A 25,317-nucleotide genomic window follows, 5' to 3' on the forward strand; every position below is an offset into this window, starting at 1 on the left:
TCCCAAAGATTGGAAAGCAGCTGCGGTTATCCCCCTCTTCAAAGGGGGGGACACTCTTGACCCTAACAGCTACAGACCTATATCTATCCTACCCTGCCTTTCTAAGGTCTTCGAAAGCCAAGTCAACAAACAAATTACCGACCATTTCGAATCCCACCATACCTTCTCCGCTATGCAATCTGGTTTCAGAGCTGGTCATGGGTGCACCTCAGCCACGCTCAAGGTCATAAACGATATCTTAACCGCCATCGATAGGAAACAATACTGTGCAGCCGTATTCATTGACCTGGCCAAGGCTTTTGACTCTGTCAATCACCACATCCTCATCGGCAGACTCGACAGCCTTGGTTTCTCTAATGATTGCCTCGCCTGGTTCACCAACTACTTCTCTGATCGAGTTCAGTGTGTCAAATCGGAGGGTCTGTTGTCCGGGCCTCTGGCAGTCTCCATGGGGGTGCCACAGGGTTCAATTCTTGGACCGACTCTCTTCTCTGTATACATCAATGATGTCGCTCTTGCTGCTGGTGATTCTCTGATCCACCTCTACGCAGACGACACTATTCTGTATACTTCTGGCCCTTCTTTTGACACTGTGTTAACAACCCTCCAGGCGAGCTTCAATGCCATACAACTCTCCTTCCGTGGCCTCCAATTGCTCTTAAATACAAGTAAAACTAAATGCATGCTCTTCAACCGATCGCTGCCTGCACCTGCCCGCCTGTCCAACATCACTACTCTGGACGGCTCTGACCTAGAATATGTGGACAACTACAAATACCTAGGTGTCTGGTTAGACTGTAAACTCTCCTTCCAGACTCACATCAAACATCTCCAATCCAAAGTTAAATCTAGAATTGGCTTCCTATTCCGCAACAAAGCATCCTTCACTCATGCTGCCAAACATACCCTTGTAAAACTGACCATCCTACCAATCCTCGACTTCGGTGATGTCATTTACAAAATAGCCTCCAAAACCCTACTCAATAAATTGGATGCAGTCTATCACAGTGCCATCCGTTTTGTCACCAAAGCCCCATATACTACCCACCACTGCGACCTGTACACTCTCGTTGGCTGGCCCTCGCTTCATACTCGTCGCCAAACCCACTGGTTCCAGGTCATCTACAAGACCCTGCTAGGTAAAGTCCCCCCTTATCTCAGCTCGCTGGTCACCATAGCAACACCTACCTGTAGCACGCGCTCCAGCAGGTTTATCTCTCTGGTCACCCCCAAAACCAATTCTTCCTTTGGCCGCCTCTCCTTCCAGTTCTCTGCTGCCAATGACTGGAACGAACTACAAAAATCTCTGAAACTGGAAACACTTATCTCCCTCACTAGCTTTAAGCACCAGCTGTCAGAGCAGCTCATAGATTACTGCACCTGTACATAGCCCATCTATAATTTAGCCCAAACAACTACCTCTTTACCTACTGTATTTATTTATTTATTTTGCTCCTTTGCACCCCATTATTTCTGTCTCTACTTTGCGCTTTCTTCCACTGCAAACCAACCATTCCAGTGTTTTTAGTTTTATTTTACTTGCTGTGTTGTATTTACTTCGCCACCATGGCCTTTTTATATTTTTATTTATTTATACATATATTTGTTTGCCTTCACCTCCCTTATCTCATCTCACTTGCTCACATTGTATATAGACTTATTTTTTTTCACTGTATCATTGACTATATGTTTGTTTTACTCCATGTGTAACTATGTGTTGTTGTATGTGTCGAACTGCTTTGCTTTATCTTGGCCAGGTCGCAATTGTAAATGAGAACGTGTTCTCAATTTGCCTACCTGGTTAAATAAAGGTTAAATAAAAATAAATAAATAAAAAATAAAATTACATATAGAAATAGGCCTATAGGCTACCTGATTACATATAGAGATAGGCCTATAGGCCACCTGATTACATATAGAGATAGGCCTATAGGCTACCTGATTACATATAGAAATAGGCCTATAGGCTACCTGATTACATATAGAAATAGGCCTATAGGCTACCTGATTACATATAGAAATAGGCCTATAGGCTACCTGATTACATATAGAAATAGGCCTATAGGCTACCTGATTACATATAGAAATAGGCCTGTAGGCTACCTGATTACATATAGAAATAGGCCTATAGGCTACCTGATTACATATAGAAATAGGCCTATAGGCTACCTGATTACATATAGAAATAGGCCTATAGGCTACCTGATTACATATAGAAATAGGCCTATAGGCTACCTGATTACATATAGAAATAGGCCTATAGGCTACCTGATTACATATAGAAATAGGCCTGTAGGCTACCTGATTACATATAGAAATAGGCCTATAGGCTACCTGATTACATATAGAAATAGGCCTATAGGCTACCTGATTACATATAGAGATAGGCCTATAGGCTACCTGATTACATATAGAAATAGGCCTATAGGCTACCTGATTACATATAGAAATAGGCCTATAGGCTACCTGATTACATATAGAGATAGGCCTATAGGCTACCTGATTACATATAGAGATAGGACTATAGGCTACCTGATTACATATAGAAATAGGCCTATAGGCTACCTGATTACATATAGAAATAGGCCTATAGGCTACCTGATTACATATAGAGATAGGCCTATAGGCTACCTGATTACATATAGAGATAGGCCTATAGGCTACCTGATTACATATAGAGATAGGCCTATAGGCTACCTGATTACATATAGAAATAGGCCTATAGGCTACCTGATTACATATAGAAATAGGCCTATAGGCTACCTGATTACATATAGAAATAGGCCTATAGGCTACCTGATTACATATAGAGATAGGCCTATAGGCCACCTGATTACATATAGAAATAGGCCTATAGGCTACCTGATTACATATAGAAATAGGCCTATAGGCTACCTGATTACATATAGAGATAGGCCTATAGGCCACCTGATTACATATAGAGATAGGCCTATAGGCTACCTGATTACATATAGAAATAGGCCTATAGGCTACCTGATTACATATAGAAATAGGCCTATAGGCTACCTGATTACATATAGAAATAGGCCTATAGGCTACCTGATTACATATAGAAATAGGCCTATAGGCTACCTGATTACATATAGAGATAGGCCTATAGGCCACCTGATTACATATAGAGATAGGCCTATAGGCTACCTGATTACATATAGAGATAGGCCTATAGGCTACCTGATTACATATATAAATAGGCCTATAGGCTACCTGATTACATATAGAAATAGGCCTATAGGCTACCTGATTACATATAGAGATAGGCCTATAGGCCACCTGATTACATATAGAAATAGGCCTATAGGCTACCTGATTACATATAGAAATAGGCCTATAGGCCACCTGATTACATATAGAGATAGGCCTATAGGCTACCTGATTACATATAGAGATAGGCCTATAGGCTACCTGATTACATATAGAAATAGGCCTATAGGCCACCTGATTACATATAGAAATAGGCCTATAGGCTACCTGATTACATATAGAAATAGGCCTATAGGCTACCTGATTACATATAGAAATAGGCCTATAGGCTACCTGATTACATATAGAGATAGGCCTATAGGCTACCTGATTACATATAGAGATAGGCCTATAGGCCACCTGATTACATATAGAAATAGGCCTATAGGCTACCTGATTACATATAGAAATAGGCCTATAGGCTACCTGATTACATATAGAGATAGGCCTATAGGCCACCTGATTACATATAGAGATAGGCCTATAGGCTACCTGATTACATATAGAAATAGGCCTATAGGCTACCTGATTACATATAGAAATAGGCCTATAGGCTACCTGATTACATATAGAAATAGGCCTATAGGCTACCTGATTACATATAGAAATAGGCCTATAGGCTACCTGATTACATATAGAGATAGGCCTATAGGCCACCTGATTACATATAGAGATAGGCCTATAGGCTACCTGATTACATATAGAGATAGGCCTATAGGCTACCTGATTACATATAGAAATAGGCCTATAGGCTACCTGATTACATATAGAAATAGGCCTATAGGCTACCTGATTACATATAGAGATAGGCCTATAGGCCACCTGATTACATATAGAAATAGGCCTATAGGCCTCCTGATTACATATAGAAATAGGCCTATAGGCTACCTGATTACATATAGAAATAGGCCTATAGGCTACCTGATTACATATAGAGATAGGCCTATAGGCTACCTGATTACATATAGAAATAGGCCTATAGGCTACCTGATTACATATAGAAATAGGCCTATAGGCTACCTGATTACATATAGAAATAGGCCTATAGGCTACCTGATTACATATAGAAATAGGCCTATAGGCTACCTGATTACATATAGAGATAGGCCTATAGGCCACCTGATTACATATAGAAATAGGCCTATAGGCCACCTGATTACATATAGAAATAGGCCTATAGGCTACCTGATTACATATAGAAATAGGCCTATAGGCTACCTGATTACATATAGAGATAGGCCTATAGGCCACCTGATTACATATAGAGATAGGCCTATAGGCTACCTGATTACATATAGAAATAGGCCTATAGGCTACCTGATTACATATAGAAATAGGCCTATAGGCTACCTGATTACATATAGAAATAGGCCTATAGGCTACCTGATTACATATAGAAATAGGCCTATAGGCTACCTGATTACATATAGAAATAGGCCTGTAGGCTACCTGATTACATATAGAAATAGGCCTATAGGCTACCTGATTACATATAGAAATAGGCCTATAGGCTACCTGATTACATATAGAAATAGGCCTATAGGCTACCTGATTACATATAGAAATAGGCCTATAGGCTACCTGATTACATATAGAAATAGGCCTATAGGCTACCTGATTACATATAGAAATAGGCCTGTAGGCTACCTGATTACATATAGAAATAGGCCTATAGGCTACCTGATTACATATAGAAATAGGCCTATAGGCTACCTGATTACATATAGAAATAGGCCTGTAGGCTACCTGATTACATATAGAAATAGGCCTATAGGCTACCTGATTACATATAGAGATAGGCCTATAGGCTACCTGATTACATATAGCAATAGGCCTATAGGCTACCTGATTACATATAGAAATAGGCCTATAGGCTACCTGATTACATATAGAAATAGGCCTATAGGCTACCTGATTACATATAGAAATAGGCCTATAGGCTACCTGATTACATATAGAGATAGGCCTATAGGCTACCTGATTACATATAGAGATAGGCCTATAGGCTACCTGATTACATATAGAGATAGGCCTATAGGCTACCTGATTACATATAGAAATAGGCCTATAGGCTACCTGATTACATATAGAAATAGGCCTATAGGCTACCTGATTACATATAGAAATAGGCCTATAGGCTACCTGATTACATATAGAAATAGGCCTATAGGCTACCTGATTACATATAGAGATAGGCCTATAGGCTACCTGATTACATATAGAAATAGGCCTATAGGCTACCTGATTACATATAGAAATAGGCCTATAGGCTACCTGATTACATATAGAAATAGGCCTATAGGCTACCTGATTACATATAGAAATAGGCCTATAGGCTACCTGATTACATATAGAGATAGGCCTATAGGCCACCTGATTACATATAGAAATAGGCCTATAGGCCACCTGATTACATATAGAAATAGGCCTATAGGCTACCTGATTACATATAGAAATAGGCCTATAGGCTACCTGATTACATATAGAGATAGGCCTATAGGCCACCTGATTACATATAGAGATAGGCCTATAGGCTACCTGATTACATATAGAAATAGGCCTATAGGCTACCTGATTACATATAGAAATAGGCCTATAGGCTACCTGATTACATATAGAAATAGGCCTATAGGCTACCTGATTACATATAGAAATAGGCCTATAGGCTACCTGATTACATATAGAAATAGGCCTATAGGCTACCTGATTACATATAGAAATAGGCCTGTAGGCTACCTGATTACATATAGAAATAGGCCTATAGGCTACCTGATTACATATAGAAATAGGCCTATAGGCTACCTGATTACATATAGAAATAGGCCTATAGGCTACCTGATTACATATAGAAATAGGCCTATAGGCTACCTGATTACATATAGAAATAGGCCTATAGGCTACCTGATTACATATAGAAATAGGCCTGTAGGCTACCTGATTACATATAGAAATAGGCCTATAGGCTACCTGATTACATATAGAAATAGGCCTATAGGCTACCTGATTACATATAGAAATAGGCCTGTAGGCTACCTGATTACATATAGAAATAGGCCTATAGGCTACCTGATTACATATAGAGATAGGCCTATAGGCTACCTGATTACATATAGAAATAGGCCTATAGGCTACCTGATTACATATAGAAATAGGCCTATAGGCTACCTGATTACATATAGAAATAGGCCTATAGGCTACCTGATTACATATAGAAATAGGCCTATAGGCTACCTGATTACATATAGAAATAGGCCTATAGGCTACCTGATTACATATAGAAATAGGCCTATAGGCTACCTGATTACATATAGAAATAGGCCTATAGGCTACCTGATTACATATAGAAATAGGCCTATAGGCTACCTGATTACATATAGAAATAGGCCTATAGGCTACCTGATTACATATAGAGATAGGCCTATAGGCTACCTGATTACATATAGAAATAGGCCTATAGGCCACCTGATTACATATAGAAATAGGCCTATAGGCTACCTGATTACATATAGAAATAGGCCTATAGGCCACCTGATTACATATAGAAATAGGCCTATAGGCCACCTGATTACATATAGAAATAGGCCTATAGGCTACCTGATTACATATAGAAATAGGCCTATAGGCTACCTGATTACATATAGAAATAGGCCTATAGGCTACCTGATTACATATAGAAATAGGCCTATAGGCTACCTGATTACATATAGAAATAGGCCTATAGGCTACCTGATTACATATAGAAATAGGCCTATAGGCTACCTGATTACATATAGAAATAGGCCTATAGGCTACCTGATTACATATAGAAATAGGCCTATAGGCTACCTGATTACATATAGAAATAGGCCTATAGGCTACCTGATTACATATAGAAATAGGCCTATAGGCTACCTGATTACATATAGAAATAGGCCTATAGGCTACCTGATTACATATAGAAATAGGCCTATAGGCTACCTGATTACATATAGAAATAGGCCTATAGGCTACCTGGCCTGCGTGCAAATGTAGGCATACAAAATGTGCCCATTTGGGGAGCTGATAGTATTTCTGATTGGCTTAAACACACCACCACTAATGACTTGTGGAGCTTCTCAAAGTCATGTTTTCTTCACCTCAAACAGCAAGCCAACAAAAAGTCTGTTTTTACATCCATTGAGAATTACAGTAGTTCCTCAATGCATTTGAACAAGCTTTCCAGCTTCCTCCCTTTCGATAACAACTCAGCGCAAAAGGGAAAAATGTCCTGCTTTGATCTGGTGGAAACGTAATAAAATAGGCCTACCTGATTACTTCTTATCAGTGCTTGACTTGGCCTGAAATAGGTCCTGGTACTCATTTTGGGTGATGGTACTGTTTATATTTAGGTCCACAATATTTTAGAGAAAATTTGAGACATTTGAGGTGTCGGTAATCAGCTCCGGTAAGCTCCTGCCCAAGTCAACCACTGCTTCTTGTCCCTTCTTGTCCCTTGTCCCTTCTCGTCCCTTCGTGTCCCTTCGTGTCCCTTCTTGTCCTTTCTTGTCCCAGCCTACAGCTGTGTCTGTCCCAAGCTCACTGGCAGGGAAACTCTGAGAATATTTTATACAATGTTGCCAGGCAGGATGCCCCGTTAATAGTTGATACTTATTAGTTGATACAATGTATCAAGTTCGTTGCAGACAGTCCATGTGTAGCTAATGTGATTTATAAGATATTTATTTTTTAAATCAGGATATTTTCTACCTGCAGGCTGTAATGTTTTTATTTGTTGGCTTTATGTAGGATATTTTTACATAGTTTGGGGCGGAAGGTAGCCTAGAGGTTAGAGCGTTGGACTTGTAACCGAGCTGACAAGGTAAAAATCTGTCGTTCTGTCCCTGAACAAGGCAGTTAACCAACTGTTCCTAGGCCGTCGTTGAAAATAAGAATTTGTTCTTAACTGATTTACCTAGTTAAATAAAGGTTAAATAAATGTAAAAAATAGTTGGCAATAGAAGTAGGTTTTTTAGGTTTGTATCATTTTCATTTAGATTTGTATAGAATTTTAATTAAATCACATGACATTGATTTTTATATATGAAGAAGTTATTATAAGTTAAATTAAATCTACTTAAGTAGTACTTTAAAGTTTTTTTTACTTAAGTACTTTACACCACTGGGGACAACCCGAGAAAGAATGGCTTTGTTGCTAATCTGCCTTCCATACTTGGACAATTCTAGTTAGTCGATGACTATAGCAGCACACGCCAGCTCCAATTACTGAAGTAGCCTTTTCTCCCATTAAGTGATCCTCCAACGTCTGCCGATCAACTTGATTGATCCCAATTGTTCTGGACAGTAAAGCCAGACTCAAAACCCTCTTTCAGAGTAGAACACTTTATCTCTGCTTCGCCAAACATAAAAAGGACAGTTTCCCCAGACCTTGATAAGGCCAATTCCTAGAGCAAAACACACTTTTAATGGATCATCTGCATTGAGTATGCTTTTACTGTAGGTGCGGGACTAGGAGTAATCTGTGTCCAGGAGTGCTTCGACAGAGGACAAAGACAAGCGTCTAGCCTTCTCTGGAGGAGAGGAGGAGGAGGAGGAAGAGGAGGAGAACCCCTGCTGTTAGCTGACGGAGGGACAAGTATTTGGAGAGACATTACTGTAGCTCATCGCCCCATGTTGCCTCGGCAGCTCAGACAAGCGTCTAGCCTTCTCTGGAGGAGAGGAGGAAGAGGAGGAAGAGGAGGAGAACCCCTGCTGTTAGCTGACTGGGTATTTGAGGGACAAATACTTGGAGAAACACAGTCAATGTTTTAACATGTCTTTCCACACTGATTGCATGCTAGTAGAGTAGAGTCTATATCATCCCCCGTTGGGGGGGGGGGGGGGCAATGCATTTTTCAGGAGGTAGTAAAAACACAATTTACACACTACAATAAATATACGAAAGATCAATATACAGCAATATGCACACACCTAACAGTACTACTACATCTTATTGAGAAAGCTGATAGCAGCTGGCACGAATGGGAGTTTAGCCTGTATCTGAGCTCTGAGGGAAGCAACATAAATTAGGCAAATTAGGGATGCTGTGAGTCCCTCTGAATGGACGGCTCCTTCGGTACGACTGATGTGGTAAGTTCATACCAACGATCCTGCTACTTAGTTTAACAGCGTTTACCCAGCCTGTTCTTTAGTCTTGAAGTTTAGATTGCCAAAACAACAGATCATAGTGAATGCTACAATCGATTCAGTGGGGGACGTGTAACAGACGTTCATCAGCGCCTTATTCACCCAGAAACTGCGGCGTTCCCTCAGGAAGAAAAAGCGCTGATTTCCCTTTGCACAGATACCATTCCCTTTACACAGATACCATTCCCTTTACACAGATAACATCGGCTTCAAAATTCAGCTGGCTGTCAAGGAACGTGCCAAGATATTTGTATCGATCAACAGTCTCCACTGGCTCACCATCTATCAGTCTGTGAGCTCCTCCGGAAATCAATAGCCATATCCTTGGTTTTCTTGACATTAAGTTCTAAGTAGGAACGGTCACAGCATCCTACAAAATCCTTCCACCACTGGCCCATGGCTCACCTCCTCATCCAGTAAAAGACTCTGCAAACCTAATAATATATCTAGAGTCGTTATTACTCTGACAATCATTAGTGTACAGTACAAACAACAGAGGGGAAAGGACACGCCCTCTTGGTGTCAACAAATAGTAGTCCGGTATGGGTCTTACATCCCTCAAGATGCTCCAGTACCATTAGGCTCCAGTACCATTAGGCTCCAATAACATCAGGCTCCAATACCATCAGGCTCCAGTACCATCAGGCTCCAATACCATCAGGCTCCAGTACAATCAGGCTCCAGTACCATCAGGCTCCAATACCATCAGGCTCCAATACCATCAGGCTCCAATACCATCAGGCTCCAATACCACCAGGCTCCAATACCATCAGGCTCCAGTACCATCAGGCTCCAGTACCACCAGGCTCCAGTACCACCAGGCTCCAGTACCATCAGGCTCCAGTACCACCAGGCTCCAGTACCATCAGGCTCCAGTACAATCAGGCTCCAGTACCATCAGGCTCCAGTACCATCAGGCTCCAGTACAATCAGGCTCCAGTACCATCAGGCTCCAGTACCATCAGGCTCCAGTACCATCAGGCTCCAATACCATCAGGCTCCAATACCATCAGGCTCCAGTACCATCAGGCTCCAGTACCATCAGGCTCCAATACCATCAGGCTCCAATACCACCAGGCTCCAGTACCATCAGGCTCCAGTACCATCAGGCTCCAGTACCATCAGGCTCCAGTACCATCAGGCTCCAATACCATCAGGCTCCAGTACCATCAGGCTCCAGTACCATCAGGCTCCAGTACCATCAAGCTCCAGTACCATCAGGCTCCAGTACCATTAGGCTCCAGTACCATCAGGCTCCAATACCATCAGGCTCCAATACCATCAGGCTCCAGTACCATCAGGCTCCAGTACCATCAGGGTCCAGTACCATCAGGCTCCAATACCATTAGGCTCCAGTACCATCAGGCTCCAGTACCATTAGGCTCCAGTACCATCAGGCTCCAGTACCATCAGGCTCCAGTACCATCAGGCTCCAGTACCATCAGGCTCAAGTACCATTAGGCTCCAGTACCATCAGGCTCAAGTACCATTAGGCTCCAGTACCATCAGGCTCCAGTACCATCAGGATCCAGTACCATCAGGCTCCAATACCATCAGGCTCCAATACCATCAGGCTCCAATACCATCAGGCTCCAATACCATCAGGCTCCAGTACCATCAGGCTCCAGTACCATCAGGCTCCAGTACCATCAGGCTCCATTACCACCAGGCTCCAGTACCATCAGGCTCCAGTACCACCAGGCTCCAGTACCATCAGGCTCCAGTACCATCAGGATCCAGTACCATCAGGCTCCAATACCATCAGGCTCCAATACCATCAGGCTCCAATACCATCAGGCTCCAATACCATCAGGCTCCAATACCATCAGGCTCCAGTACCATCAGGCTCCAATACATCAGGCTCCAGTACCATTAGGCTCCAATACCATCAGGCTCCAATACCATCAGGCTCCAGTACCATCAGGCTCCAATAACATTAGGCTCCAGTACCATCAGGCTCCAGTACCATCAGGCTCCAGTACCATCAGGCTCCAGTACCACCAGGCTCCAGTACAATCAGGCTCCAATAACATCAGGCTCCAGTACCACCAGGCTCCAGTACAATCAGGCTCCAATAACATCAGGCTCCAGTACCACCAGGCTCCAGTACCACCAGGCTCCAGTACAATCAGGCTCCAGTACCATTAGGCTCCAGTACCACCAGGCTCCAGTACAATCAGGCTCCAATAACATCAGGCTCCAGTACCATCAGGCTCCAGTACAATCAGGCTCCAATACCATCAGGCTCCAATACCATCAGGCTCCAGTACCATCAGGCTCCAATACCATCAGGCTCCAATACCATCAGGCTCCAGTACCATCAGGCTCCAGTACCATCAGGCTCCAGTACCACCAGGCTCCAGTACCATCAGGCTCCAGTACCACCAGGGTCCAGTACCACCAGGCTCCAGTACCATCAGGCTCCAGTACCACCAGGCTCCAGTACCATCAGGCTCCAGTACCACCAGGCTCCAGTACCATCAGGCTCCATTACCACCAGGCTCCAGTACCATCAGGCTCCAGTACCATCAGGCTCCATTACCACCAGGCTCCAGTACCACCAGGCTCCATTACCATCAGGCTCCAGTACCACCAGGCTCCATTACCATCAGGCTCCAGTACCACCAGGCTCCAGTACCACCAGGCCTCTTTCTCTCTTTGTGGCTGAACGTCTCTTCAGGACAGGTTTGTAGGTGGGAACGAGATAAACAGTGTTATGGTCAGCTGAGCCCAGAGGAGCTCTGGAGACGGATTTATATGGCCCCTTTACTATCCCATAAAACAAATCTTACACTTTACTCTGTCATCTAGGTAATGTTCACTCTCGTTTTTTTTCGGGCACTGAGCAAATTTCAGTTCTGCTGAGCGCACACTAGAATGTTGTAGCATACACAAATTCTGTGCAACTTCCGGCGTGCGTTTACTGTGAACACTGAGGCTGTACCCCTTTTACATTTTTACAGACAATGTGTGGTGGTCAATGTAGGCCTACATTTCATGAGACTTTTGGAATAAAAAACATACAGGGCTTGACATTAACCTGTTTATCCACATGTGCTTCAGACAAGGAGGTGTCTAAACATTTAGTTGTGTTGTTTGATGCAAGAAACCCCTTTACAAAATAAAATGCATTATTATTCCATACCATTATTACAGAGAATCAGACAAATTATGCCACCCTCTGCGTATTGGCTACTTAGCTTGTTCAAGCATGTCTCAAAATACAACACTGCACATTACCTGAATGATCTATAACTGGGCTAATAACTCACTAACTAGCAAAGGATATGAACAAATGTGCACACATGGCTACATGCAGCTCTCGCTTTGGTCAAAAAAAAAAAAAGTGCATAACAATCGCGACCGCTCATGCTGTAAACACAGTCCAGTTCAAAGTGAATGGCACAAATCCATATATGGAAATGGTTTATTTGCATATAGGTCTACTGCAGCTCTGATTGGTCATGGTGCACCGGTCTGTGTAGAGTACAAGCCTGAGTCGTGCCTGTCATTGCAATAAAATCCTATTCCGATGGCAGGGAACTCGACCCCAGTGGTGTACTGGGCAGTACGTACTACCCTCTGTAGATAGCGCCTTACGGTCTACACATAAGTCAAGGTTAGAATACGGCTTAACTCCCTCATAAATTACACCACCTAAACGCGTGAGGAAACCCTGAATAAGGTCGAACGAACTTGCCGGTCCCATGTGGAAAAAGCCTCTTCTTTCTTTTCCCCCCCAATAGAAATAACAGCATTCGCCATGCACTGTCATTTTAAAGGGATAAGAGCTAGTGAAAAGAGCTATTGATATGAGCTATTGATAATAGCTAGGTAAATGAGTAATCCGTTTGGAGAAAGGGATTGTAAATACACATAGCAATTGTTAAAGATTTTTTTTAAATCTTATGATCCCTGGAGACTAATATGAAACCAGCCACATGGAAGCAAACTGAAAATCATATCAACATGACATGTATTGGTGACCATTTTCCACAGTGAAATAAGCTATAAATAGCTGTGCCGTTATTCTGAATTTGTATTGTCTATTGCCCTAATAATTTACGTGGAGGAAATTTGGACACCTGAACTATAGGCTTTTGTAGGACCTGCCGAGGTGAAGAATGTGTTTTAGAATGTTTTAATTATAGCCTATGCCCAGGCTTTTCTCCGTTTTCATTTTGCAATTTTTATATAATGTTAAATATGATCCACTATCGGATGCCACCGTCAATAGTACCCACATACATTTATAATGGTCACTTTAATGTTAGTTTTCTTCCATTTGTAGCTTCCATTTTGCATCATTCCGTTGACCTTTCTTTCCTCTGTCACGTCCGTGTCGTTGTTCCTGAGAGTCACTAGTATTACTGGCTAACGTTGAGCAATCATTTAGTACACGAAGCCCATTGTAATCCTGACGGAAGTCAGACCACACGTAGCAGGTTCAATCTGGAGACCGACGCACGGTTCACCACGACTGGACCGTTGTCATACAGTTCCATGATTAGTGAGAATCAGGCTAAATTTATAGGACTGTTGTTTAACCCCTATTGTACACTATCTTCCACCTGCCAATATTCCATGGATTGAACTTGAATATGACAACTTTCAGGATGACTCAATGTATTTTAATGCGTGAAGGACCCTAACATGTGCCTAAATAATCTACAAGATCAGAGTATTTTTAAATCTACCAGTTGGTGGTGAATCCAAGACGAAGATACATACAGTTGAAGTCTGAAGTTTACATACACTTAGGTTGGAGTCATTAAAACTCATTTTTCAACCAGTCCACACATTTCTTGTTAACAAACGATAGTTTTGGCAAGTCGGTTAGGACATCTACTTTCTGCATGACACAAGTAATTTTTCCAACAATAGTTTACAGACAGATTATTTCACTTATAATTCACTGAATCACAATTCCAGTGGGTCAGAAGTTTACATACACTAAATTGACTGTGCCTTTAAACAGCTTGGAAAATTCCAGAAAATTATGTCATGACTTTTGAAGCTTCTGATAGGCTTATTGACATAATTTGAGTCAAATGGAGGTGTACCTGTGGATGCATTTCAAGGCCTAACGTCAAACTCAGTGCCTCTTTCCTTGACATCATGGGAAAAATCTAAAGAAATCAGCCAAGACCTCTGAAAAAAAATTGTAGACCTCCACAAGTCTGGTTCATCCTTGGTAGCAATTTCCAAACGCCTGAAGGTACCACGTTCATCTGTACAAACAATAGTACGCAAGTATAAACACCATGCGACCACGCAGCCGTCATACCACTCAGGAAGGAGACGCGTTCTGTCTCCTAGAGATGAACGAACTTTGGTGCGAAAAGTGCAAATCAATCCCAGAACAACAGCAAAGGACGTTGTGAAGATGCTGGAGGAAACAGGTACAAAAGTATCTATATCCACAGTAAAACGAGCCCTATATCGACATAACCTGAAAGGCCGCTCAGCAAGGAAGGAGCCACTGCTCCAAAACCACCATTTGTTCCCAGGGGGGAAGGAGAAGGCACTTTGGGAGTGCTTAGGCAAGAGGCCCGCAGGCATACATATACCCGTAATATATTCATTGTCTAGGCACACTAGGTAAGACCTGGGCGGACCACCCCCTGTATTTTGGTTAGGGCACCAGGTGGTGCTAAGATAGGTAAGTAGTGGGTAGGCAGGTTAGATAGGAAAGGGGGAAGTTTTGATATTTACTTTCTTTGCTTTGGTTCCGTCCAGCCCCTTTTCCCCATATTACCGTAAGGAAATAAATCCTAGTAACGGTAAAATCTGCCTTTGTCGTCCTTACTCACGCCTACAGTCCATACCTCTTACACTTCACATGTAAACATCTGACCCATTGGGAATGTGATGAAGGAAATAAAAGCTGAAATAAATAATTCTCTCTACTATTATTCTGACATTACACATTCTTAGAATAAAGTGGTGATTCTAACTGACCTAAGACAGGGAATTTTTACTAGGATTAAATGTCAGGAATTGTGAAAAACTGAGTTTAATTGTATTTGGCTCAGGTGTATGTAAGCTTCCGACTGCAACTGTAGCTCTACTGCTGTACAGTATATATTGTTGGTGTATAAACACAGACTGCATTTGGATTAAGTGTCGTTTGGGTTGTTAATTGAATTCATTCTGACATTTTAGATTTCTTGTTTTTCCATTATTATTTGTGTACTTGTTTGACATTTCCTCTGCTCTGTCAGGAGCTAGTAACATAAGCATTGAGCTGCACCCGCTATAACACCCGCTAAACTTTGATTTGATTTTTATTTGACTGACTCCCTCTCACACACACACACACACACACACACACACACACACACACACACACACACACACACACACACAATGCCCTCGTTATGCGTCTACAGCATCCAAGACCAAAAATCTCTCCATTCAGGAGAAAACAGTCCAGAAGGGGTCTCTCTCCATCCAGGAGAAAACGTTGAGTAAAGGACGCGCAGGGGGGTCTGTTAATCAGCACGACAACAAGGTGCATTTTGGGTGCATTGTATTATTTCTTATTGTCATTGTCCAAAAAGGAACCTGCAAGTCAGCATTTGGTTGGAAGGTGTATACCCTGTGTATCCTGTACAGACTGATTATAAAACTGGAACTTGCATCACAAATGGTCTGGACCATGGTCTAAAGTAGTGTACTATATAGGGAATAGGGCCCTGGTCTAAAGTAGTGCACTATATAGGGAATAGGGCCCTGGTCTAAAGTAGTGCACTATATAGGGAATAGGGCCCTGGTCTAAAGTAGTGTACTATATAGGGAATAGGGCCCTGGTCTAAAGTAGTGTACTATATAGGGAATAGGGCCCTGGTCTAAAGTAGTGCACTATATAGGGAATAAGGCCCTGGTCTAAAGTAATGCACTATATAGGGAATAGGGCCCTGGTCTAAAGTAGTGCACTATATAGGGAATAGGGCCCTGGTCTAAAGTAGTGCACTATGTAGGGAATAGGGCCCTGGTCTAAATTAGTGTACTATATAGGGAATAGGGCCCTGGTCTAAAGTAGTGTACTATATAGGGAATAGGGCCCTGGTCTAAAGTAGTGTACTATATAGGGAATAAGGCTCTGGTCTAAAGTAGTGTACTATATAGGGAATAGGGCCCTGGTCTAAAGTAGTGCACTATATAGGGAATAAGGCCCTGGTCTAAAGTAGTGCACTATATAGGGAATAGGGCCCTGGTCTAAAGTAGTGCACTATATAGGGAATAGGGTGCCATTTGGGAAACAGACACTGTGGTTTCACCAACGCCACTAATTACACTGGGATAAAGGCTTGTTTATCTACACAGCTTACCAGACACTGGTTAATTGCTTCTACTTGTCATCCATCGCTCTCTATCTCCTCTCGCTCCCTCTATCCATCATGCTGAGTCTGTTCCTCTCTCTCTCTCTCCATCTCTCCTCCTCTATGTCTGATTGTCTCCCTTTTCGCTCTGCCTCAAGCTAATTTAGAGGACACCACTGCTGCTCTGCTTTACCTGTTTAATTTCATAAGATCATGACTTGGTTTTCATATTTGCGCAATAACAACACCTGTTTATGAGCACGTAATGGACTGACTGCCGAGACCGGGGGAGGTCGGCTCTGTAAAACCGATGGACCAGGTGACGTTGTTTCTGGCACTATGGAGACTGAAACCTCCTTGTCATTCCAGTTTATCTATTGCAGGAGAAGAGTTTTCAGAATCCTAGAGGTATCCGTCCTTCCTTAGGCCTCGCTGGAGGGATTGTGTTAGCTGAGATGTACATATTGATGCAAATGTCCCCAAGGTTAGTAGTAAATGTGAACATCGAGGTCAGAGAGAGAAATAGTGTTCTTACAGGGCCTTAGGCTGTGTGGATCAATACGCTAAAACTACACATCAAGTAATGTGCAGCAGGCCTTTGGTGGCTGTTTAATAATGGCATAGCGTGTGTGTGTGTGCGTGTGTGTGTGTGTGTGTGTGTGTGTGTGTGTGTGTGTGTGTGTGTGTGTGTGTGTGTGTGTGTGTGTGTGTGTGTGTGTGTGTGTGTGTGTGTGTGTGTGTGTGTGTGTGTGTGTGTGTGTGTGTGTGTGTAAGCATGCGTGCGTATGTGAATATGCATTGTGTGTAGAGAGAGAGAGAATGGATATACGCAGAAAGCCCAGTCCGCACAATCTGACAACAAACAACTGATTGAAAGTCAAGCAGAGAGTCCAAAAACCTCTTGTTCAGTACATCCCATAGAATCCCATAGAATCCCATAGAATCCCATAGAATCCCATAGAATCCCATCCAGTTCTCAAACTGTGTATTGTTAGTCTTTTGTCTGTAAGGTATTTTTCGTTATGTTTCGGACCCCAGGAAGACTAGCTGTCGCCATTTCGATTCTAATAAAAATCAATACAAAAATACCCCCAAAAAAATCAGACGTAAAGTAACAACTAACAACATTCTAAAGACACCCGAGGTACATCAAAATGCTTCAATCAATACGTAACGGGATATGTTAAACCTGAATGTCCTGGATCAAAGATGGCGGTGTCTCCTACTGACTCCTATCGTGTAACATTACCGATATACCCTGAATACAGCCAGCGATGACGATCAGTAAGATGAGTCTCTGTGAAAGTAAATCAGCTTTTTTATCTTGACTGCCAACGTCTATTGTTTATCAAGGGAAAGGAAAGGAGAGATAGAAAGATGGAGATAGAAAGATGTGAAATCTAAAGTACGTTGTGGGGGCGGCAGGTAGTCTAGTGGTTAGAGTGTAGTGGCGGCAGGTAGCCTAGTGGTTAGAGTGTAGTGGCGGCAGGTAGTCTAGTGGTTAGAGTGTAGTGGTGGCAGGTAGTCTAGTGGTTAGAGTGTAGTGGTGGCAGGTAGTCTAGTGGTTAGAGTGTAGTGGCGGCAGGTAGCCTAGTGGTTAGAGTGTAGTGGCGGCAGGTAGCCTAGTGGTTAGAGTGTAGTGGCGGCAGGTAGTCTAGTGGTTAGAGTGTAGTGGCGGCAGGTAGCCTAGTGGTTAGAGTGTAGTGGCGGCAGGTAGTCTAGTGGTTAGAGTGTCGTGGCGGCAGGTAGCCTAGTGGTTAGAGTGTAGTGGCGGCAGGTAGTCTAGTGGTTAGAGTGTAGTGGCGGCAGGTAGCCTAGTGGTTAGAGTGTAGTGGCGGCAGGTAGCCTAGTGGTTAGAGTGTAGTGGCGGCAGGTAGTCTAGTGGTTAGAGTGTAGTGGCGGCAGGTAGCCTAGTGGTTAGAGTGTAGTGGCGGCAGGTAGTCTAGTGGTTAGAGTGTAGTGGCGGCAGGTAGTCTAGTGGTTAGAGTGTAGTGGCGGCAGGTAGCCTAGTGGTTAGAGTGTTGTGGCGGCAGGTAGTCTAGTGGTTAGAGTGTAGTGGCGGCAGGTAGCCTAGTGGTTAGAGTGTAGTGGTGGCAGGTAGCCTAGTGGTTAGAGTGTAGTGGCGGCAGGTAGCCTAGTGGTTACAGTGTAGTGGCGGCAGGTAGTCTAGTGGTTAGAGTTTACTGGCGGCAGGTAGTCTAGTGGTTAGAGTGTAGTGGCGGCAGGTAGTCTAGTGGTTAGAGTGTAGTGGCGGCAGGTAGCCTCGTGGTTAGAGTGTAGTGGCGGCAGGTAGCCTAGTGGTTAGAGTGTAGTGGCGGCAGGTAGTCTAGTGGTTAGAGTGTAGTGGCGGCAGGTAGTCTAGTGGTTAGAGTGTAGTGGCGGCAGGTAGTCTAGTGGTTAAAGTGTAGTGGCGGCAGGTAGTCTAGTGGTTAGAGTGTCGTGGCGGCAGGTAGCCTAGTGGTTAGAGTTTAGTGGCGGCAGGTAGTCTAGTGGTTAGAGTGTAGTGGCGGCAGGTAGTCTAGTGGTTAGAGTGTAGTGGCGGCAGGTAGCCTAGTGGTTAGAGTGTAGTGGCGGCAGGTAGCCTAGTGGTTAGAGTGTAGTGGCGGCAGGTAGTCTAGTGGTTAGAGTGTAGTGGCGGCAGGTAGTCTAGTGGTTAGAATGTAGTGGCGGCAGGTAGTCTAGTGGTTAGAGTGTAGTGGTGGCAGGTAGCCTAGTGGTTAGAGTGTAGGTGCTGCAGGTAGCCTAGTGGTTAGAGTGTAGAGGTGGCAGGTAGCCTAGTGGTTAGAGTGTAGTGGTGGCAGGTAGCCTAGTGGTTAGAGTGTAGAGGCGGCAGGTAGCCTAGTGGTTAGAGTGTAGTGGCGGCAGGTAGTCTAGTGGTTAGAGTTTAGTGGCGGCAGGTAGTCTAGTGGTTAGAGTGTAGTGGCGGCAGGTAGTCTAGTGGTTAGAGTGTAGTGGCGGCAGGTAGTCTAGTGGTTAGAGTGTAGTGGCGGCAGGTAGTCTAGTGGTTAAAGTGTAGTGGCGGCAGGTAGTCTAGTGGTTAGAGTGTCGTGGCGGCAGGTAGCCTAGTGGTTAGAGTTTAGTGGCGGCAGGTAGTCTAGTGGTTAGAGTGTAGTGGCGGCAGGTAGTCTAGTGGTTAGAGTGTAGTGGCGGCAGGTAGCCTAGTGGTTAGAGTGTAGTGGCGGCAGGTAGCCTAGTGGTTAGAGTGTAGTGGCGGCAGGTAGTCTAGTGGTTAGAGTGTAGTGGCGGCAGGTAGTCTAGTGGTTAGAATGTAGTGGCGGCAGGTAGTCTAGTGGTTAGAGTGTAGTGGTGGCAGGTAGCCTAGTGGTTAGAGTGTAGGTGCTGCAGGTAGCCTAGTGGTTAGAGTGTAGAGGTGGCAGGTAGCCTAGTGGTTAGAGTGTAGTGGTGGCAGGTAGCCTAGTGGTTAGAGTGTAGAGGCGGCAGGTAGTCTAGTGGTTAGAGTGTAGTGGCGGCAGGTAGCCTAGTGGTTAGAGTGTAGTGGTGGCAGGTAGCCTAGTGGTTAGAGTGTAGTGGTGGCAGGTAGTCTAGTGGTTAGAGCATTGGACTAGTAACCGAAAGGTTGCAAAATCGAATCCCTGAGCTGACAAGGTAAAAATCTGTCGTCCTACCCCTGAACAAGGCAGTTGACCCACTGTTCCTAGGCCGTCATTGAAAATAAGAATTTGTTCTTAACGGACTTGCCTAGTTAAATAATAATAAAGTAAATACCAAATTAAATTCTAATAACAGATAGATATGGTAAGGGATTTGGATCTGCTATTGTACATAGTTTTTTTCTTTCTTCAGTTCCTGTGGTGATATTCACACCCTTTGGCAAAAGACATTGAAAATACATATTTTCAACATGTTGTGCTCACTGTGCATACAGATACAGAAATGAACAGGAGTATGAACTTCATGGCTGCTATTCTGACTAATGGTTTAAAAAGATCTGATTGGTCAAGACCAATTAGTGGCCAAAGGTCAGAAATGTGCTTCCTGTGCAAAAGCAGTAACTCTATGTTTTCAAACCGGTTTCACCTCAGCATGAGGTCATGTTTACAAATAATATAATACTTATTTATTATTCAATTACATATTATTATTTTTTGTTGTTATTTACTGTTTACCCCTTTTTCTCCCCTATATCGTGCTATCCAATTGGTAGTTACAGTCTTGTCTCATCGCTGCAACTCCCGTACGGACTCGGGAGAGACGAAGGTCGAGAGCCGTGCGTCCTCCGAAACACAACCCAACCAAGCCGCACTGCTTCTTGACACAATGCCTACTTAACCCAGAAGCCAGGCGCACCAATGTGTCGGAGGAAACACCGTACACCTGGCGACCGTGTCAGCGTGCATGCGCCCGGTCCGCCACAGGAGTCACTAGAGCGCGACGGGACAAGGACATCCCTGCTGGCCAAATCCTCCCCTTACCCGGACGATGCTGGGCCAATTGTGCACCGCCCCATGGGTCTCCCGGTCGCAGCTGGCTGCGACAGAGCCTGGACACGAACCAGGATCTCTAGTGGCACAGCTAGTAAATGCGCCACTCGGGAGGCCCTTACTTACATTTTCAGTTTAGTAATTTAGCAGATGCTCTTATCCAAAGCGACTTACAGCTGCAATTAGGGCAAATTGACAGATTTTTCACACACTCTTAACCACTAGGCTACCTGCTTATTCATTATATCATAGAGTGTTACTGTAATCAAACACGTTCTACCCTACAGTAAGTGTGAAGGGAGCTGTATCAGGTTTAGAAACGCATAATGCTTTAAAAGGTTTTGTATGTCTCCACCATGTTGTTTGTGTACAGAAGCAGGATATTGCCAGGCAAGTTAAGTTGAACATTGAACAGCTAACTGGTTAAGTGCTAACTGGTTGAGTAGAACAGCTAACTGGTTAACCAGTTAGCTGTTCAACTTATCCCGTTAGCTGTTCAACTTATCCTGTTAGCTGTTCAACTTATCCCGTTAGCTGTTCAACTTATCCCGTTAGCTGTTCAACTTATCCCGTTAGCTGTTCAACTTATCCCGTTAGCTGTTCAACTTATCCCGTTAGCTGTTCAACTTATCCTGTTAGCTGTTCAATTTAACATGTTGGCTGTTCTGTTAGCTGTTTAGCTTAACCAGTTAGCTGTTCAGCATAACCAGTTAGCTGTTGAACTTAACCAGTTAGCGCTCAACTGGTTAGCCGTTCAACTTAACATGTTGGCTGTTCTGTTAGCTGTTCAACATAACCAGTTAGCTGTTCAACTTCACCAGTTAGACGCTCAACCAATTAGCTGTTTAACTTAATCAAATAGCTGTTCAACATAACATGTTTTTCGGGTCCCGAGTGGCACAGCGGTCTAAGGCACTGCATCTCAGTGCTAGAGGCATCACTACAGACCCTGGTTTGATTCCAGGCTGTATTACAACCGGCTGTGATTGGGAGTCTCATAGGGCGGGACACAATTGGCCCAGCGTTGTCCAGGTTAGGGTTTGGCCGGGGTAGGCTGTCATTGTAAATAGGAATTTGTTCTTTGCTGACTTGCCTAGTTAAATACAATTTTAGCTGTTCTTTTAGCTGTTCTGCTTAAGCTAAACAGCTAACAGAACAGCCAACATGTTAAATTGAACAGCTAACGGGATAAGTTGAACAGCTAACGGGATAAGTTGAACAGCTAACGGGATAAGTTGAACAGCTAACTGGTTAAGCTAAACAGCTAACAGAACAGCCAACATGTTAAATTGAACAGCTAACGGGATAAGTTGAACAGCTAACGGAATAAGTTAAACAGCTAACGGGATAATTTGAACGGCTAATGGGATAAGTTGAACGGCTAACGGGATAAGTTGAACGGCTAACTGGTATTGTTGTGGCTCCACTGTGTTATAGTACTGTGTTATAGTACTGTGTTATAGTACTGTGTTATAGTACTGTGTTATATACTCACTTTCAGATAACTGGACACAAACTTCTAATGAAGGGATATTGTTTGTTTTGTCTAGTAGTATCCTTTTGTGTTCTCATGCAAGTCAGTGTCCTGACATCTAGCATGCTCAACAGTACATGAATTCAATGAATATGAAGCACCAGGCTTTCATGTTAAACCATGATATGTAACATTATAAAATGGACCATAATTAAGAGCAGATGGGACACTACAGCTGGTGGATTAATATGTCTGCTAGTTTATAATGAAAAGTTACTGGAAAAATATATTTACTGAGTAGAATAGAAACTCGTACCGCTGACAACTGGGATCTATTCACACTAAATATATCTAACAGGTGATTTCAGGTAGACTCATATGCACATATAGAATACACACTAGACAAACAACATTATGACATCACAAACACACACACAGACAGACAACATTATGACATCAAACACACACACAGACAAACAACATTATGACATCACAAACACACATACTAGACAAACAACATTATGACATCACAAACACACACCTTCCATTGAGCAACGCGAGGAGCTCCCCGGCATGGTACAGATCGTTGCGTGTCACCCGGCCGAAGCGAAACGTGTTGAGGTTGCAGAAGGTGACTGCGGGGAAGATCATCAACGGTGTTGCTATCTCATCCAATTTAGTGACATGGGGGTACTGTAAGTAGAACTGGACCCGGTCCACACACACCAGGACCAGGAACCCGAGAGAACCCAGGAAGAACAAGATCCACAGGCACCGCTTGATGCAGATCCGTTCATAAGTGAACATGTGCGAGATGCCATGGAGAGTCGACCTGCTGGCGAAAACTTCAATCGCTGGAGGTCGCTTGAAAGAGTCCACCATCTCTTCCGACTCCGCTTTGAGATCCATGACGAGGCGGACCGGTATCAGTGTGAAGGATTGGGAAATGGAGGGATATAGTAGCCTAGACGAGGGGATGTTATTTAACACTAGGAAGGAAGGTACTGACTGTGAGTCTGAGTTCACGCCGTGCTACGTATGGGTTTCTATGGTCTTCCTCATCCAGGCAGTATGAAATGTTGCGTCACTGAGCTCCCCAACAAAATAACACCGTCTACCATCTAGGCTACCAATACATTCTTCACAATGAAGTCGTCTATTTTGCGCTCAATTTCCCTTCAAAACGGTCCATGTGTAAACGCAAACATACAGTATGTCCAAAAGAGTCCCAATTTACGCGCATGAATAGATTTCAATACCGATTTGTCTTTTTCTCTCTTCCAGGCTTGCAAAAACAACTCCCAGCAAAAACACAGCAAGGACTGAATGAAGTTGAGATGGTTCAGGAGCAGTTCAATGATATGGTTCAATAATATGCAAATGTAATACAACCAACGCTGTTTTTTTTATGGAGATGCTGTAAATTGTCTGCCCATACAACACGCTGCGTTACTTCCCATCCGCTCTAGTAAATCCCACCTGGAGACTGTCTTGTCCCGGACCGGTGAGAAAACAGTGAGCGGCGTGTCGGTCAGGCAACAACAGCGCCTTGCATCCCTCCTCTCCTGTCTCTAGAACAGCACTAAACACAACAATGCAGTCCTCATAAACTCCCCGTTTGAGTAGGATAAGATGAAACACGATTTAACAGACCATCATGCTTAATAATCAGGAAAAACATGTAAATCTCAAACCAACAAATTAGGGGTAAAAGGCAGAGGGAATCTCTGAGGATGTCGATATAAACAGTTTTCTTTCCATGATCAATGCATTTGATGCCCGAATCGGAGAAGAGCGGGGATTGGAAGGCACGTGTTTTAAATAGGATGACAAAGTCGGTTGGAAAATACTTAAAGCTCCGAACCCCGCGAGGCTCCGACTGATTCTCGCCTTTTATGTCCTTTTAAACCTTCTTGCATCGAATTCACCAGAATATTAGTTGTTGTTGTAAGTAACACTCATCAGTGGTAGAAAACATGGGGTGGTGGCGCTGAGGCGGTAGAGAAGGGAGAGAGTGTGTGGTTGTGTACATACCCCGGTCTATGGTCTGAGCAGTGTCAGGGAGAGGCTGATTGTAATAGTGCTGACATGAGCTAAATGAGGTGTCTGGCTGCAGACCCACACAAGGCAGGAAACAGCCTTCCTTACCCACCCACAAACAACTAAGGGAATGAGACCCAAACAATATATCTCATTCTGAATCCTGATCAATACTTCTGATTAGAATGGAATGGAATGTAGACTGACATTTATATAATCCATCCATGGAAAGATGAGGCAGAAACAGTCAGTTAGTTGGTGTGGGCAGGCATATAGTGTACAGCCTATAGTAAATTATTTGTATTATTATTTATTATACCTTTATTTCAACAAGGAACACAGACTGAGACCAAGGTCTCTTTTCCAGCTGGGTCCTGCGTATACATGTTTACACATACACTTTAGGTACAATGTGTAACGCTTGTCGTTGGAATGAGGTGAGGACCAAAGCGCAGCGTGGTAAGTGTCCATATTCAATTTAATAACTGATCACTAAGAATACAAAAATAACAACGTGAATGATACGAAAACGAAACAGTCCCGTATGGTGAAAACACAGACACAGGAAAACAACCACCCGCAAAACACAAAGGAAAACAGGCTACCTAAATAT

The 25,317-nt window shown here is 43.4% G+C and overlaps 1 protein-coding gene across 1 annotated transcript in view; it reads right to left on the reverse strand.

Annotated features, from left to right (window-relative positions):
• Window positions 1-24,479, reverse strand: part of LOC139553403 (acid-sensing ion channel 1) — a 430,248-nt gene extending 405,769 nt beyond the window's left edge. Inside the window, exon 1 of the mRNA XM_071365701.1 lies at window positions 23,206-24,479. Coding sequence (XP_071221802.1) covers window positions 23,206-23,573 — 368 coding nt within the window. The 5' untranslated portion in view covers window positions 23,574-24,479. The remainder of the gene's footprint in view (window positions 1-23,205) is intronic.
• Window positions 24,480-25,317: the final 838 nt, after the last annotated feature.

Source organism: Salvelinus alpinus, chromosome 2 (assembly GCF_045679555.1).
Source record: "Salvelinus alpinus chromosome 2, SLU_Salpinus.1, whole genome shotgun sequence".
Lineage (NCBI taxonomy): Eukaryota > Metazoa > Chordata > Actinopteri > Salmoniformes > Salmonidae > Salvelinus > Salvelinus alpinus.